The 16,106-nt window shown below is 35.8% G+C and overlaps 1 protein-coding gene across 2 annotated transcripts in view; it reads left to right on the forward strand.

Annotated features, from left to right (window-relative positions):
- The window catches only part of Spag17 (sperm associated antigen 17), a 230,243-nt gene that overhangs the window by 93,391 nt on the left and 120,746 nt on the right, over positions 1 to 16,106 (forward strand). For both annotated transcript variants that reach the window (XM_047539956.1, XM_047539948.1), the window contains exons 15-18: positions 23 to 199; positions 8,761 to 8,822; positions 9,422 to 9,535; positions 14,509 to 14,663. In XM_047539956.1, coding sequence (XP_047395912.1) covers positions 23 to 199; positions 8,761 to 8,822; positions 9,422 to 9,535; positions 14,509 to 14,663 — 508 coding nt within the window. The remainder of the gene's footprint in view (positions 1 to 22; positions 200 to 8,760; positions 8,823 to 9,421; positions 9,536 to 14,508; positions 14,664 to 16,106) is intronic.

Raw genomic sequence — 16,106 nt, forward strand, 5'->3', positions numbered from 1 at the left:
AAATGCTCTTCACACTGGCTAGTTACTGATATCAAAGATGAAACGATACATGTGGATCAGAATTGGTCAACATCTGTGCAAGGTGATGAGAGCAGTGGAGATCTTTCATACCGTAATAAGCATTCTAACTCCAATATGATGAAGTCCTCAGACCCTGATAATAGAGAGCTGTCAGAGCAGCCCCAACCAGAGCCTTTGGGTAAGTAAAAACGTGTGTGCAGACACTCTCATAAAATACAAAAATAAAAAAAGAAGTTTCATTATATATTGTTTAAATTTAAATGCCTGTTCATTTCAATTGGCAAACTACTTAAGGTCTAAGTTACTAGGTTACTTACTACTGACTGTTATTATTCAGTAAGTCCTTCTTGTTCAACCTTTGCTTTTTGAAATATTTTAATGCCTCTTGGCCTTCTCTTCCTTTGGTAAATTCAGTGCAATGGACATAACAGAAATTTTCATAATTGCATAATTGAAATTTTCATCATTGGTGTTTCACCGGAATACTGATTGCATGCTAATTGTTTTAATTATCAGTAATAATATCTGAAATGATTAGTAGACAATTTAGTATAGAATTTAATGCTCCATGCGTATCATCTCCATTCCTCTTCCCCTTTTTGCTCAGGTCATTACTTTTATTCTGGAGCACAGCATTATGAATAGTGCATACTGAGAGGTCTAGAAGGATAGAAGGATATCAGGCTAAATTTGTACTGAGTTACCTTACATTCAGCTGTCAGATTAACCTACCTAAAATGAAGCTCTTATTTCCCTGCTTATAACCTTCAATGTCTCTTTACTACCTGCAAAATAAAACTCAAATCTTTGGCCTGATCTACATGTATCTCCAACAATACTAAATTGCTTTCCCCCAAACCCCTTTCCACCATTTCCCTTTCGTTCACTCATTCATTCTGTGCTCTTGCCAGACCTAACTAGGCTCTACTTTCCCTACAAAGTCTGCTCTTTCCAGTCTCTGGGCCTCTTCACCTACCAAGAGTTTTATTTTTTTCATTATGATTAGGTTTCGAAGTGTCGTTACTGGGTATGCCCATGTGGAAATGCTTCTCTTGACTATTCCCATGCTCATACTTCATATGCACGTCCTTTACAGCTTTGCTTGTCAGTTCTTACTTCTTGTTACAGTTACTCATATACCTCCACTAAGACCTCCATAATACCACAGCTTCTTAGAGGTCATAAGTATGTTTTTTTAATTAACCGTATACTGGATCATAAAGAAAATCTCAATTCAATTTCACAGGACACAAACCACATAGCATATGTTCTCATATTATAGTGAAATTATGGAGGACATCGATTACAAAAAGACACCAAATTCACCAAATGTCTCAAAACTAAGAAACACACTTATATGTAACACCTAGGTCAAGAAAAAGTTACAGTAGAAATTAGGAAATATTTCAAACTAAATGATAATGAAAATGCTGAGTAGCACTTTAGCTGCTTATAAAATGCAGCTAAAGTGAGAAAACTCCAAAAGACATTTACAACATTAAACAAATAAATTTTTAAAAGAAGTCTAAAGACCAGCTATCTAAACGTCAAACTCAAATTAGATAAGGATAAATGAAATAAACCCAAATAAAGCAGAAGGAATAAAACAATAAAAATAAGAGTAAATCAATGAAATAGAAAACATAGATAAAATAAGGAAGAACAAAAAGCACAAAGTCTGGTGTTTTGAAAAGACAAATAAAATTGATAATTATTTTATACAAAGCTAATCACAAAAAAGGCACAAATAACCATAGCAGTAATAAAGTCATATTAGAAATAAAAATCATATCAGAAATAAAGAAATGGACTTCCCTCAGATCCTATAGAAATTTAAAAGATATAAAGAGGATATAAACAACTTTATTCCACTAAATTTGAAAATAAAATAGGAAAATTACTGGAAATGTACAACTTACCAACACTGACTCAAGAAGAAATAGAAAACCTGAGTGGTCTTAGAATCAATTAAATGAATGACTTAATTGTTTGAAAGTCATCCCAAATAGGACACACCAAAACCCAAATGATCTCATTGGCAAGTGATTCCAAATGCTCAAAAAGAAACAATTCTAATCTTAATGAAAATTATTCCAGAAAACAAAAAAATTACTATCTTTCCCTAGTCATTTTATAAAGTTAGCATAAACTCTGTAATAAAATTCACAAGGATAGTGCAACAAATGAAATTATAGAACAAACTCATTCATGAACACAGATGCAAAAATCCAAAATAAAATATAGGAAAATTGACCCAGCAATATGCTCAATAATAATAATATCTCACAAACAAGTTATATTTATGACAGGAATAAAAAGAAAATATGTGCATTGAAAAATCTATGTAATTTATCAGGTAACACATTAGCACAAAAAAATGACATAATTAGTTCCATAGATGCAGAAAATGTCCATAGCAATTTATGGGTGGGGGGAAACTTAGGAAACTAGCAATAAAAATAAAATTCCTCAGTATTACAAGGGTTATTTTTCAAATGATGACAATAAACATTATATATCCAGATGAAAAGTTGAATGACTACCCTTTGCGATCAGGAGGATTCCAACATAAACACTTGGAAACTGCATTAGAACTCCTCACCCACTCAGTGAGGCGAGAAAAGGAAATACGAGTGTCAGGTTTGAAGAAGAAAAAACAAAACAGTCATTATTTATAAATACCGTGCATGAACTCCTTCATGCTCAAAACGCTAGAAAAAATAGGGATAATGGGAACATTCCTTAACATTGTAAAGGCCATCTATGCTAAGCCCATGGCTAATATCATTCTAAATGGTGAAAAACTGAAAGCATTCCCACTAAAAACTGGAACAAGGCAGGGATGCTCTCCTTCACCACTTCTATTCAATATCATCCTTGAAACTCTAGCCAGAGCAATTAGACAGACCAAAGAAATTAAAGGGATACGAATAGGAAAAGAAGAACTCAAACAATCCCTATTTGCTGATGATATGATTATATACTTAGAGGAACCAGGAAATTCCATCAGAAAACTTTTAGAACTCATAAGTGAATTTAGGATAGTAGCGGGATATAAGATAAATGCACATAAATCTAATGCATTTTTATACATAAGTGATGAATCTTTGGAAAGAATAATTAGGAAAACTATCCCATTCACAATAGCCTCGAAAAAAATAAAATACTTGGGAATCAATCTCACAAAAGAGGTGAAAGCCTCTACAATGAGAACTACAAAACACTAAAGAAAGAAATTAAAGAAAACCTTAGAAGATGGAAAGATCTCCCATGTTCTTGGATAGGCAGAATTAATATTGTCAAAATGGCCATACTACCTAAAGTGCTATACAAATTCAAAAGCAATTCCAATTAAAATCCCAATGATGTACCTTACAGAAATAGAGCAAGCAATCATGAAATTCATCTGGAAGAATAAGAAACCCAGAATAACTAAAGCAATCCTTAGCAGAAAGAGTGAAGCAGGGGGTATCGCAATACCAGATCTTCAACTCTACTACAAAGCAATAGTAACAAAAACGGCATGGTATTGGTACCAAAATAGAAAGGTAGATCAATGGTACAGAATAGAGGACACAGACACAGACCCAAATAAATACAATTTTCTCATACTAGACAAAGGGGCCAAAAATATGCAATGGAGAAAAGATAGCCTCTTCAACAAATAGTGCTGGGAGAATTGGAAATCCATATGCAACAGAATGAAACTAAACCCATATCTCTCACCATGCACGAAACTAAACTCAAAATGGATTAAGGACCTCAGAATCAGACCAGAGACCCTGCAGATTATAGAAGAAAAAGTAGGTCCAGATCTTCAACATGTCGGCTTAGGACCAGACTTCCTCAACAGGACTCCCATAGCACAAGAAATAAAAGCAAGAATCAATAACTGGGATAGATTCAAACTAAAAAGCTTTCTCTCAGCAAAGGAAACTATCAGCAATGTGAAGAAAGAGCCTACAGAGTGGGAGAAAATCTTTGCCAATCATACTTCAGATAGAACACTAATCTCCAGAATCCATAAAGAACTCAAAAAACTCTACACCAAGAATGCAAATAATCCAATCGACAAATGGGTTAAGGAAATGAACAGACACTTCACAGAAGATCTACAAGCAATCAACAAACATATGAAAAAATGTTCAACATCTCTAGTAATAAGAGAAATGAAAATCAAAACCACCCTAAGATTCCATCTCACCCCAATTAGAATGGCAATTATCAAGAATACAAGCAACAATAGGTGTTGGCGAGGATGTGGGGAGAAAGGTACACTCGTACATTGCTGGTGGGACTGCAAATTAGTGCAGCCACTCTGGAAAGCAGTGTGGAGACTCCTTAGAAAACTTGGAATGGACCCACCATTTGACCCAGCTATCCCACTCCTTGGCCTATACTCAAAGAACCTAAAATCAGCATACTACAGAGATACAGCCACATCAATGTTCATAGCTGCTCAATTCACAATAGCCAGATTGTGGAACCAACCTAGATGCCCTTCAGTTGATGAATGGATAAAGAAACTGTGGTATATATACACAATGGAATATTACTCAGCCATAAAGAATGATAAAATTATGGCATTTTTAGGCAAATGGATGAAATTGGAGAATATCATGCTAAGTGAGATAAGCCAATCTCAAAAAACCAAAGGACGAATGATCTCGCTGATAAGTGGATGATGACACATAATGGGGGGTGGGAGGGGTTAGTGTTAGTGTTAGGCAGGGAGGCAAGAATGGAGGAAGGAAGGACTGTATAGAGGGAAAAGAGGGGTGGGAGGGGTGAGGGGAAGGGAAAAATAACAGAATGAATCAAACAACATTAACCTATGTAAATTTATGATTACACAAATGGTATGCCTTTATTCCATGTACAAACAGAGAAACAACATGTATCCCATTTGTTTACAATAAAAATTAAAAAAAAAATACTGTGCATGAGGAAGACACAAAACAATCTGCAAAAAAAAAAAAAATAGAATCATTGTGGAAACTTATTAAGGAGGTGTTGGCTGTTAAAAAAATACACATCACATGTCTGAGGTGCTGTGACTTTTCTTTGTTAAGTACCCATTATATCAAATGTTTATATCTCATCCAATTTACATTTTATAATTTTAAAGAACATTTAAAAAAATAAGCGTTAAGTGCCACAAGAGAATGGGCATTAACTCAGTATTGACTAATGATCATCTTCCCGTTCTCATTTATCTCAATGAAAATACAAGAGGAAGTAATCAGTGGGCTAGAATTAGGGAAAAGTTGCCTGCCTATTGGTAGAGCAGACAAGCAAGGGAGACAGAAGGGGAAGATAACACTGATGTAATGATTATCCTCTGTATTCACCCACTATACTCTTTTACATTCATTATTTAATATTCTATATAAACATCAAACCTGTGAGCAAGATTCTGTTATCTCAGTTCTGTAGATGAGAAAATCAAGACTGAGAAGAGGTCAAGTAACTTGTTCAGCCCTGTACAAGTAGGACGTGAGGACAGGCAGGTTGCTTAACAGTGCTTCCACCATGCCGTCTTACAGTTTCCTTGGTTCCAGAAACTTCCTGTGATACACCTAATAGTTTGGCTACGTTTGTAGTCAATTCTTCATGCTGGTTTCTTATCAGGATTTCATTGCTTTTTTTTTCTTGTTCCTCTTCCATTTCAATAAATTCCCTATTTGTCTGTTATAATTTTGCTTACCTTACCTATTAACCTACTTCACACAAAAAATGTAAAAATAAAAATAAAAAGTTAAGCCCAAATAAATGAACCCGAGTCGTTATGGCATTAATACATCCTGTGGGAATACAAACATGACAGAGAAGAAGTCAGTCACTTGAGTTAATATGGAATCAGAATAAACCAGGAGAGTAGTAAAGCCTGAGGGTTTTTGTTGTTGTTGTTGTTTCTTCCTTTGTTTTGTTTTTCTTGAAAGTAGCTGGTATAGAGTTTTCCTCAGGCAACTTTTGCCACCTGGTGGTCAAACCACATAAGCTGGTGTTCTGGATCCTGGTGAAAAGTAGATGATTATAGTAACTTCCTAAATTCTCAGGGTTGAAGATACCTTGGTGGACAATGTATTCTAGAGTCTGAGAAAATTTGAGGGCAGACCCCACAACTGTAAGGCCTTCTACATGGTGAATGTTGCCCTGCTCCCAGGAGCCATGAGAAGAGGATGGCTGGGCCTTGGTGCACTGTGGCTGTCCTGTGTGGGGGATATTGTTGCTGATCTTACATTGTCCCCGAGCTCTGAATCACACTTCAAAAGCAAGCACTTTAATTCTCTTTAAACAATGCAGAAACCATTCATGTATTTCCTGCACGACCATCTTAGCATCAAATACACTTATGCGTCTGTTCCTGGCCATAAAGAGCTGAATATTTGTGCTTTTCTTAACCAAACCCTGGATTTCCATCTGAGACTGTTTTTTGAACTTGACAGGGTCTATTGGATATTTATGAAAAACCTGAGAGTTGATAACCGTGAGGCTATAGGTTTAGATGTGCCCTTTATGCTTGTTGGGTGTTTTTTTAATAAAGTAACTGCTTTGCAGAGGGATCTTGTTATCTCTAAAGTAAAACAGATTAGGAAAGCTGTTTTTCAAAGGGATGAGAAAGCATCCACTTCCAGATGTGTCAAAAACTACTGAATCACACTGTCAAAGGATTATGCGGTTGAAGGCAGAAATCAGGCAGAAAGAAAAAAATGATTTTTACTCTACTATTAAATAAAGAGTTCAGATTAGTTTTAGAATGTTCTTTTCTTTGACAAAATAAATGATGCATAATTTTTAGAACATATTTTCTAAACTGGAGATTTTTTTTCTACTGGATCCTTAGACACAAGAGGGAATATCAAATCTCCTGGAAATTTGGCAGACCACATAATAGAAATAATTTTTATTCAACAGATTTCATATCAATTGCTTCAAGGACACAAGGGACATCATGGTCTATTTAGAGTTTTGGTTGGCCTGAATTTTGTCTTGAATGGATATATTTATGTAAATACTCAGGTAAATTGGCTTTATAGTTTTCCTCTAAATCAAAATGCGACATTCATGCTGTCACCTTCACCAGTCCAAAGCAAGATGAAACTAGTAGCAAAAAATGCAAATAACCAGGCTCCTGAAAGAAGGAAAAGCATTGACCTGTCCTTGGTGGACATGATTAATTACTCCCTCTGGGAGCCCAAATATACAACAAAAAGATATATATGATTATGCCAAAGTAAACCTTCATTATAGGTTTTCTTCTCTTTGTATGGCTCAACATTCATTTCTAGTTTTAATACATGATGTAGATTGCCCTCATTCAATCAAAAGAAAAAATTACTGAGTCCCTACCAGGCTCTGAGTACACACGGTGCAATGAGGAACTCAAGATAAAGTTCCTATTCTCCAGGAAACTACATTCAAAGCAGAGAGAAAGACCAAAAACAAATAAATAATATCAAGTACTGATAAATGGTACAGTCAATGATAAAGCGGAGTAAAAGTTAGAAGGCTCTTGAGAAGGTGACAAGAGTTTGAAACAGGTGGATATCAAAGAACTAAAGATGGTAGACAGAGGGAGACAAGGGCAAAATCCTCAAGACACAGCAAGCTGGCCAGTCTGCAGTGCAAGGAGCAAGAGAGAGTGAAGAAGATGCATTTGGAGAGTTAGACTACAGCATTTATGTACAACTTTGTAGGACTTCGTTTCAGAAGGGTGACAAGAAGTCAGGTTGACTCAGTTGTTCAGCAGCATCGAAGTGTGTTCCTACAAGATCCACTTTGCCACACATACTCTATATCTTTGGTTAAATTTGGAAAAAGCAACAGTATAGACTTTTTCCATTTCTCTATTGGAGACTCACAATCACAATGGCAATTACAAGTTCTGAGACATTCACAGTAAAGATGTCTGTTTATCTATGTTAAACTTATTTTTCATGGAACACGTCTGTTCTGGTGATGTAGAAATCAACAGCATGAATCTATTCCCTTCCAGTTCATTCAGATGGCTGTTTCACAGCCAAGGATGATATTACAATTCCAATCATGTAAGTACACTCTTTAGTCACAAGAAGAGCTAATGTCTATGACTCATATTAGTCCATGGGGTGGGTGCTATGGAGTCCATCTACCCATTCATGTAACTAAACTCCATCTATAAATCTGAAGATGCTCATTAAATAGTTTTCAAATTAATAAATGGTGAATGGAAGACCAGTTCTGTAAAATAGAACTTTCCAATAGGAAGTGCATTTATCCACCTACCAAGTTCTCCTGTCCATACATCCCTTGCCTTTGCCCCAGTCTGTCCAGCCCACAGAAATTTCATAAAGCTTTGTGATGATCACCAGCACAAGACACATGATGTGTACTGCGCAGTCAATTTAGTTTAATCAATAAATATTCGCAGTTTATATAGGTGAAGGTTTGTTGTTTGAAATGATTGATAGATAGCCTCAAATCAGAGTATCCAAAATGATTTAGTATACATCAGATAAAAAAAAAAAAAAAAAAAAAAACAGGGTTCCTTTCCAAGAGTTCAGTATAAGTCTTCCAGGTAGGCATGGATTTAGAATTATTGACACAAACACTTTTTAGAGGCACGAAACATGCCTTTCAGGAATTACCTTTTCAGCACAGAAACATAGATCATATGGGCAACAAAAAAGCACATCACTGACCAAAGGCAAGAACAAAGTCGGAACACAACTGGATGATGGTGTCTTTGATTTACAGAGCAGACCACGAACAATGAGATCAAAGATGAAGCGGTCACAAAGGCTGATTCTCTTGAAAAGGTAAGGAATTATTTTTCCTAACAGTGTAGATGACAAGTTAGATGATCTGAGAAAACTGTGACCCAGATTGAGAAACATTTGAAAAAGAAAAGGGGAGAGAGAGAGAGAGAGAGAGGAGAGAGACTTAAAAGGAAAATACTGATGCTAGAGAAGGGTTGTTCAGACATCCTCAGACCAGCTGCAACTGGAGAGAAAGGAGTTAATTTTGCTAGCCCGCTTAAGCGAAGCTTCCCAGCTCCTTGCTCCTCTCCAGACAGTGTGGCTTGGCAACCTCACAAACACCTGCTGACCATACAGCCATGTAGCACTAACGTTGTCTTGAAGTGAGTTCAGAAAACCTGCCTGTAATTGCTAACAGGACTCAGAAGAGTATAACCTAACAATAAAAATATTTAGATTATGTTGCCCATAAAAAAAAAAAAAGCCAAAGGCATACTCTTTCTGGCAGCAACTCTTCTAAAATGTTGCCATATGGATTTATACATATGCAGATTTCCCCAATTAGATGGAGTGCATGCTGGTTAGTTGACAGAGTCCAAGGAGGCTCCGCTTGGACTTAAACAAATTATAGCTGAAATTGTGTTCCTATAATTTTTTAGAAACCCAAGAAGATGATGGTGGAAGCAGATTTAGAGGACATAAAGAAAACGCAGCAGCGCAGTCTAATGGACTGGAGTTTTACTGAACATTTTAAACCGAAAGTACTGCTTCAGGTATTTATGGGCTGTGATTCTCCAGGAGATGGTCAGATAGGTCTGGAGATCTGTGCTGTGATTTAGAACAGTTCACTTCTGGGTCACTCAGATCTAGTTCAGATCAATATTCTCATTAACTTTAGCTATAAAATGAGTTTATTCCCAGATTGAGCTATGCATTCCCAGGAAGTCTCCAAACTAGCTTAAAATACACTTTTCCAAAGGGATGTTTAATAACATCTTTTAAGAAAAAAAGAAAACATGCAAGACTGCTGCAGTTGTTTTCTAGAAAAAAGAATAAGGTTTTACTGGGAAACAGCCCCATTTTCCCCATGTTACTGTGCATTCTGTTTACTTTTCATTACATTTCACAGTATTTTCTGCTTTGATTAATAGATCAGTAGAACCTATGATAGCTAACATTTACTGAACACTTATCATGTGCTGGATAATGACTAGTACACATTATTTAGCTCATTTATTCTTTTCACAATAGCCATATGACATAGACACTACTTAAATACTAGAAACCGAGGCACTTTGACCAGTAGCAACTTTTGCCTAAAGTCACAGGGCTGAATAATGAGAAATAGGATATAAACCCAGGAAATCTGGCCCCAAAACTTGTGCTTTTAACCACGATGCAAAATAAGAAGTAATCTTAAAACCAACTCTTTTTATTGTTTTTATATTTTAGACAAAACCTTGTACTTTTGGGTTCATCTGTTTAATTTGTATTTTATTTTTTATCAAAGCTTTACATCCACACATCAAATCCAGAAAGTTCTACAGATTCTTATGAAAAAGAGCAACTTCCTACCCTCCCCAGCAAACTTCAAATCCCACAGTTAAAAATCTTTGGTGCATTTACCCATTTCTTTTGATACTTTGTTAGTGCTAAAAAATGGTTTTACTAATTTTAGTTTTAATTTTGGGCCATCATTAAGTGACTCCCATTTGAGAGCAAGTTCTGTCTACCCCATTCAGCACACACACATACACACACACACACACACATACAGACACCTACACTCATTCTAGCACTTCTTCATTTGCTGACTGTTATCTGTATCATAATTTTTGGTTAAATGAATATTTTATATTTCTGCTACTTCAGTTATGTGAATACTGTTCACAATGAAACTGCATTAATCTATGTTAGTATTTCCCTTTATTTTCCTGGAGTTAATAATTACCTTTTTTCCCAAATGTTTAATTTACTGTGCATTTATCATTAATTCAACCTTAAATTCTCTACTGTGGAGTAAATATCTTAATATATTCAAGCATAACAGATGTTCTATCAATTTTATTGTCTTGGCAATATCTCACCTATACACTCTAAACTTGCTAGAGAGTGATGACCCCATGATCACCCTGATCACACCCATTGCCTCTTTTTCCAGTTAGATACTCTTGTGTCCTTCCTCTCATCTTGTCTTCTCTCTTGCATTACTCTCGTTTTTGGTAGAGAATTATCTTTTCCATTAGCTTCCTTAGTTAAGATACATAGCAGACAAAATTTTGAGGCATTGAATATTTGAAAACATCTTAATTCTACCCTTACAGTGACTGACAGTTTGGCTTTATATAAAATGCAGAGTTGAAAAGAATTTCCCCTTCATGCCCATCCAGGAATGCAAAAAGAAAAAAAAAAAATGCACCAGAAGCAGAAGACTTTTCTTTTAAAATTTTAAAGGCATTCCTCAATAGTCTTGCAGCTTCCCAGATTGGTCAAAAGAGAAACAGAATGAAGTTCTCCATCTTCCCAATCAGTTGTTGGACTGAATTTTTTCTTCTCTCTGGAGGGTTATAAGGTCTTGTCTTTGTTCCAGTGTTCTGGGTTTCCTGCTGATTTGTCGTGGTGTGGTTCTATGAATTATTCTAGAGAACCAAGTGAAACCTAGAAACTCCTGGGTGATCATTCTAGGGACATTCTTTGACAATCCCCTACTTGCATTTTCTCTATTCTCTCTTCCCAGAACTCCTATTATTCTGGTATTGAACCTCCTGGACTGAGCTCCCAATTCCTTTATCTTTTCTTTCCTTGTTTCCAACATTTCTTTTTTGTCTTTTGGTTCTAGAGATATTGGTAAGCTTCCATCCATTCCTTACATTGAGCCTTCCATTTCTGACATCATAATATTAAGTGCCCAAAGATCTCTACATAATTCAAAATTACCTTCTAATAGGATAATTTTCACATTCCTGATTCGGTATCTTCTCTTATCTCTATATAATAGTCCTTGAAGTTGCTCTCTTCCTGAATTATGTCTTTTTTATTCCACGTTCCTTTTCTTCTTCCTTCCTTCCTCCTCTTGTTGTTGGAGTGGGCCAGGTTTTCATTTTCTTTGTCTCCATTTGTCATGTTAGGGGTAATATTTAATGTTTTCCTCAGTGCTCATATCAATAATTAAACATTAAAAATATAACAAAAGTACATATAAGTACTCTATGAGGGATGTCAATGACTGGGCTTCTTTGTTGGGTTATTTGGCTATGGTTTCCTTGGAAAATCCATCAGTGTTGTTATATCAGGTCTATTCTCTTGGGATGTCTAGATTCTCTATGAAAAATAAGCTAATTTACCCAAAAGATGTAAAAACTGCCTGTCAGGGTTTTGAGAGATGAGTGGTAAGAGAAGAAAATTAGGCTTCCTACCTTCAGTATTCTAGACCTGCATTAACTCATTAGTAGTTTTTGTATTGATTATATGTTGAGATGATAATTTTTTATATATTGAGATAAATAAAGCATACCATTAACATTAATTCTACCAGTTTCTCTCCCTTTTTTAAAATGTAACAAATATAAAATTTAGAATTACACATGTAGCTCATATTTGTGGCTTACCCTGTGTTGCTATTAGACAAAACTGATTTAGACTTTTCCACAATTCCCTTCTTTTCTGGAATGTGCTTCCCCTTCATTAGTGTCTAGGGTCCCCTGATCTTAGAACCCACAGGTTTACCTTCTCTTGATAAGCATCCTCCCTTCTGCTGGAGGTGGAGATGGACAGCAGCATGGCTCTCTAAATTGTCAAGGGGACCTGTGGGGCCTTGTCACTTCTTAAAAAGCTTTTAGATTAGTCTTTCCGTTTTCACTACTTTCATCTGATTGACATCTTCTCCTTCTACTGAACTACCCTCCTGGCTGTCAATCAGCTTCCACCCTTGCCCTCCTCCAACCTGTTCCCTATACATCGAATATTTCATCATTTTCATCTGAACTCCAGAATGATCCACAAAAATCTTAATCAAATTTAAGAGGAAATTTTTATCTGTTTTGTTCATCTTTGCTTTGCCAAAACACAGTGCCTGGCACAAAATACTGATTAATGAGACCAACAATATTAGTGCAGAACAGAGGGCAAAAGTCAATTAGTGAAAAGGAGAAGATATGAACTCTTTTCAAACATTGACGATTGTAGCTCTGAGAAACTCAGTGCTGTATTTCCTAACCACCAAAGCAAATATGAAAACACCAAGTTTGCAGGGCTTTTATTTAACAGACCTAAGGATATATGTTCATTATAAACAAACACATTTATTTTCTGGTTTTTATAGTCTTAAAGGAATTTGCCTTTCGTAAAAAGTTGGTAAGTAATGGATAGTACTCTACAGAGCAGATTGTTTTTAGTTGCAAATATATTCACCACATGTATGTTTCTCATACTGACTCTCAGGGAACAGATGTTTAAGTGCCACTCCATGAAGGCACTAAATATAGGGGACTAAATTGGGGATGGAAATGTATTATTCTGGTTATGCTACCACTATAGAAATGAAAGCAAAAGCAAAACAGCTAGCTCGTAACATACAATTCCATGCCTTCAGATCATCCAAATGGTAGAGAACCAAAAGCTGCCTACATTAGATTGATATTGAAAACAAAAACAAAAGCCTATAGCTGTTCAATTCATCTCTCTGTGAACAATTTCCTTATTGTTGATTGGCAGGACAAGCAGCTACCCACTGTGTCCCTCTGATGGTAGCTGCCATTGCATTTCATGCTGAATGTGATATATTTTAGGAAAGGCCAGAGTTGGAGGGCAAGTGGAAACAACATGTGTCAGAAAGTCCACTCACCTCACTTCACCTATAATACAGCACCATACAATGTAGAGTACTCTTTGGAGTGTGAAATGAGGAAGGAACTGAAAGACCGGTGTGAACCTTGGCACAAAAATTTACAAATTATGTGTTCTTGGACAAGTCCTCTGTTCTCTCTCAGCTTCCAATTTATGCTGAAAAATGAGAGCTCTAATATTTCAAGAAGGGGAAAAAAAAATAACCTTAGCTACTGTCTTAGTCTGCCATGGCAACATATCATAGATTGAATGACTAGAGACCCTTGGGTCTCATACAGATGCCAGCATGGTTGGGTTCTGGTGGGGACTCACTTCCTGGCTTGCAGATGGCCCCTTCTCACTGAGTTTTCATATGGCAAGGTCCAGGGGGTTCTCTAGTTCCTCTTTTATAAGGGCTCTTATCCCATCATGAGATCCCCACCCTCATGATACCATTGAAACCTAATCACTTCCCAAAAGCCCCCACCTCCAAATGCCATCATACTAAGGCTTAGAGTTTCAACATATAAATTTGGAGCAGGGTGCTCACAACTTAGCTCATAGCACTTATTTATCTGGAGTTTCTTATGATGATAAAATAAGATGATCCAAATGAAGACAAAGAAAATAATTATCATCTACCAATCTTAATGAAAAACACTTTTAGCAAATGTCTCTACCCGGAGCCTACTATTTATTTTGTTTTGTTTTGTTTTGTTTTACAAGAGTTGTTGAAATCCTTCACAAAATATATATCTTTTATGTTCTCACTTTCTAGAAGGTAGGAAAGAATCCTCTGGGCATCCCAATTTGACTGAAAATATGGCAATTAGGGGAGGAAGAAAGTGAGGAAAGACCTGCTTTTGTGGGCGAAACTCCTCTTGAGAAAAAGATTGGACAATGCAATTATTTTGCTTTGCAGGTTCTTCAAGAAGCCCATCAGCAGTATCGGTGTATTGATTCCTATTACCACACCCAGGACAACTCTTTACTTTTAGTTTTTCATAATCCAATGAACGCTCAGCGTCTGCACTATGAAGAGTGGCACATCGCTCTGCACTCTAATGTTGGATTCAGGTAACCAATTGAGACCATTCAGTTAATTATATAGTTAGTCCAGTTGAGTTAGCTTGTTAGCTATTTAGTTACTCAGATCATAGTTCCTTTATAGGTGGTTCAACTCAGTGAAAACATTAATGTAGTGCCACAGTCTCAATTTAGCCCCCTAAACTGAATATCTCCCTCGCATCACTGCTGTGATAGGTGTACAGTCTGTACCACTCAAGAAGACAAGCACCATTCTTTACATCATAGTCTGGTGGGGATGCTACCAAATTACACTGGGTTCCCTTAGGCTCCAATAAGACTGCCTGTGACAGATTTCATGCAGTGACTACAAACATGACTTTCTGCTTGCTGTTCTGGGTAACTCCTATTCTTCTGAGAAAGATTCAAAAACCAAGCAACTGAGAATCCACCAAAGCAGGCAATTGGTTTTCCAGCAAATGGCAGTCAAGGATTCAGTGAATCATTTTTAAATTCCCAGTTCTTATTTATTTCTTTGTTTTCTTAAAACCCTGCTTTCTCTCCTCATTAATAACAAAGGCATTTTATTATTTTTTCAATACTGGTTAATGTATACTCATATTCACTATTTGAACAGCCCTATTTTTATACCTAAGAGATACAAAAAATATATAAAATATATAAAAGAGGCCTACAAAACAAGTGACCAAACAGGTTGTGTACACATATTTTAAAGTCATAAAATGATTTATTAAATTAAGAAATGCAGTAACTCTGTCAGTATAATAACTGGAACTACTAATTTGTTTTACTTTTTTTTGGTTTTTATTGCTGATCATTATGCTTTTCATTTCTTTTTCTGGTCTGACTTAATAACTATAACCTCCAATGTAATTACCAGAGAGCATTCTTGTTCCAGATATTAAAGTGAGTGTTTTGACTATTCAAAAATTAAAGATATATGTAATATTTCTTATCAGGTTAAAAACTCTTCCTAATTTTCTGAGTTCTTAATTATACTTGATAGTTAATTAATATCAAATAAATGATATTTCTGCACCAACATAGGTATTCATATTTTTTAATCTGTAAAATGGCTAAATTTCATTAAGAAATATTCTAATGTTGAATAAACTTGCCTTCCTGTGTTAAACCAAATCTGCCTATTATTTTATCTTTTTTATAAATTATTCAATTTGTTTTGCTAATACATGATTCCAGATATTTGCATCTATGTTCATGGACAAGATTCAGCTGTGTTTTTCTTCTCTAAATGTTCTTATGTAGTTTTAGTACTGAGATTATAGAATACTAATAAATTAACTGTGGCATGGTATCCCTTTTTTTCTACTTTTTTTATTTTCTGAAAGAGTTTGTGGAAGATTAAGACATATTTTCCTTTGGTGTTTGGTACAACTTGCAGATAAAATCACCTCAGCCTAGGGAGATGTTTAATTACTAATCCAAAGCTGAAGGCACCAAGATAGGAGTTAC

Source organism: Sciurus carolinensis, chromosome 1 (genome assembly GCF_902686445.1).
Source record: "Sciurus carolinensis chromosome 1, mSciCar1.2, whole genome shotgun sequence".
Classification (NCBI taxonomy): domain Eukaryota; kingdom Metazoa; phylum Chordata; class Mammalia; order Rodentia; family Sciuridae; genus Sciurus; species Sciurus carolinensis.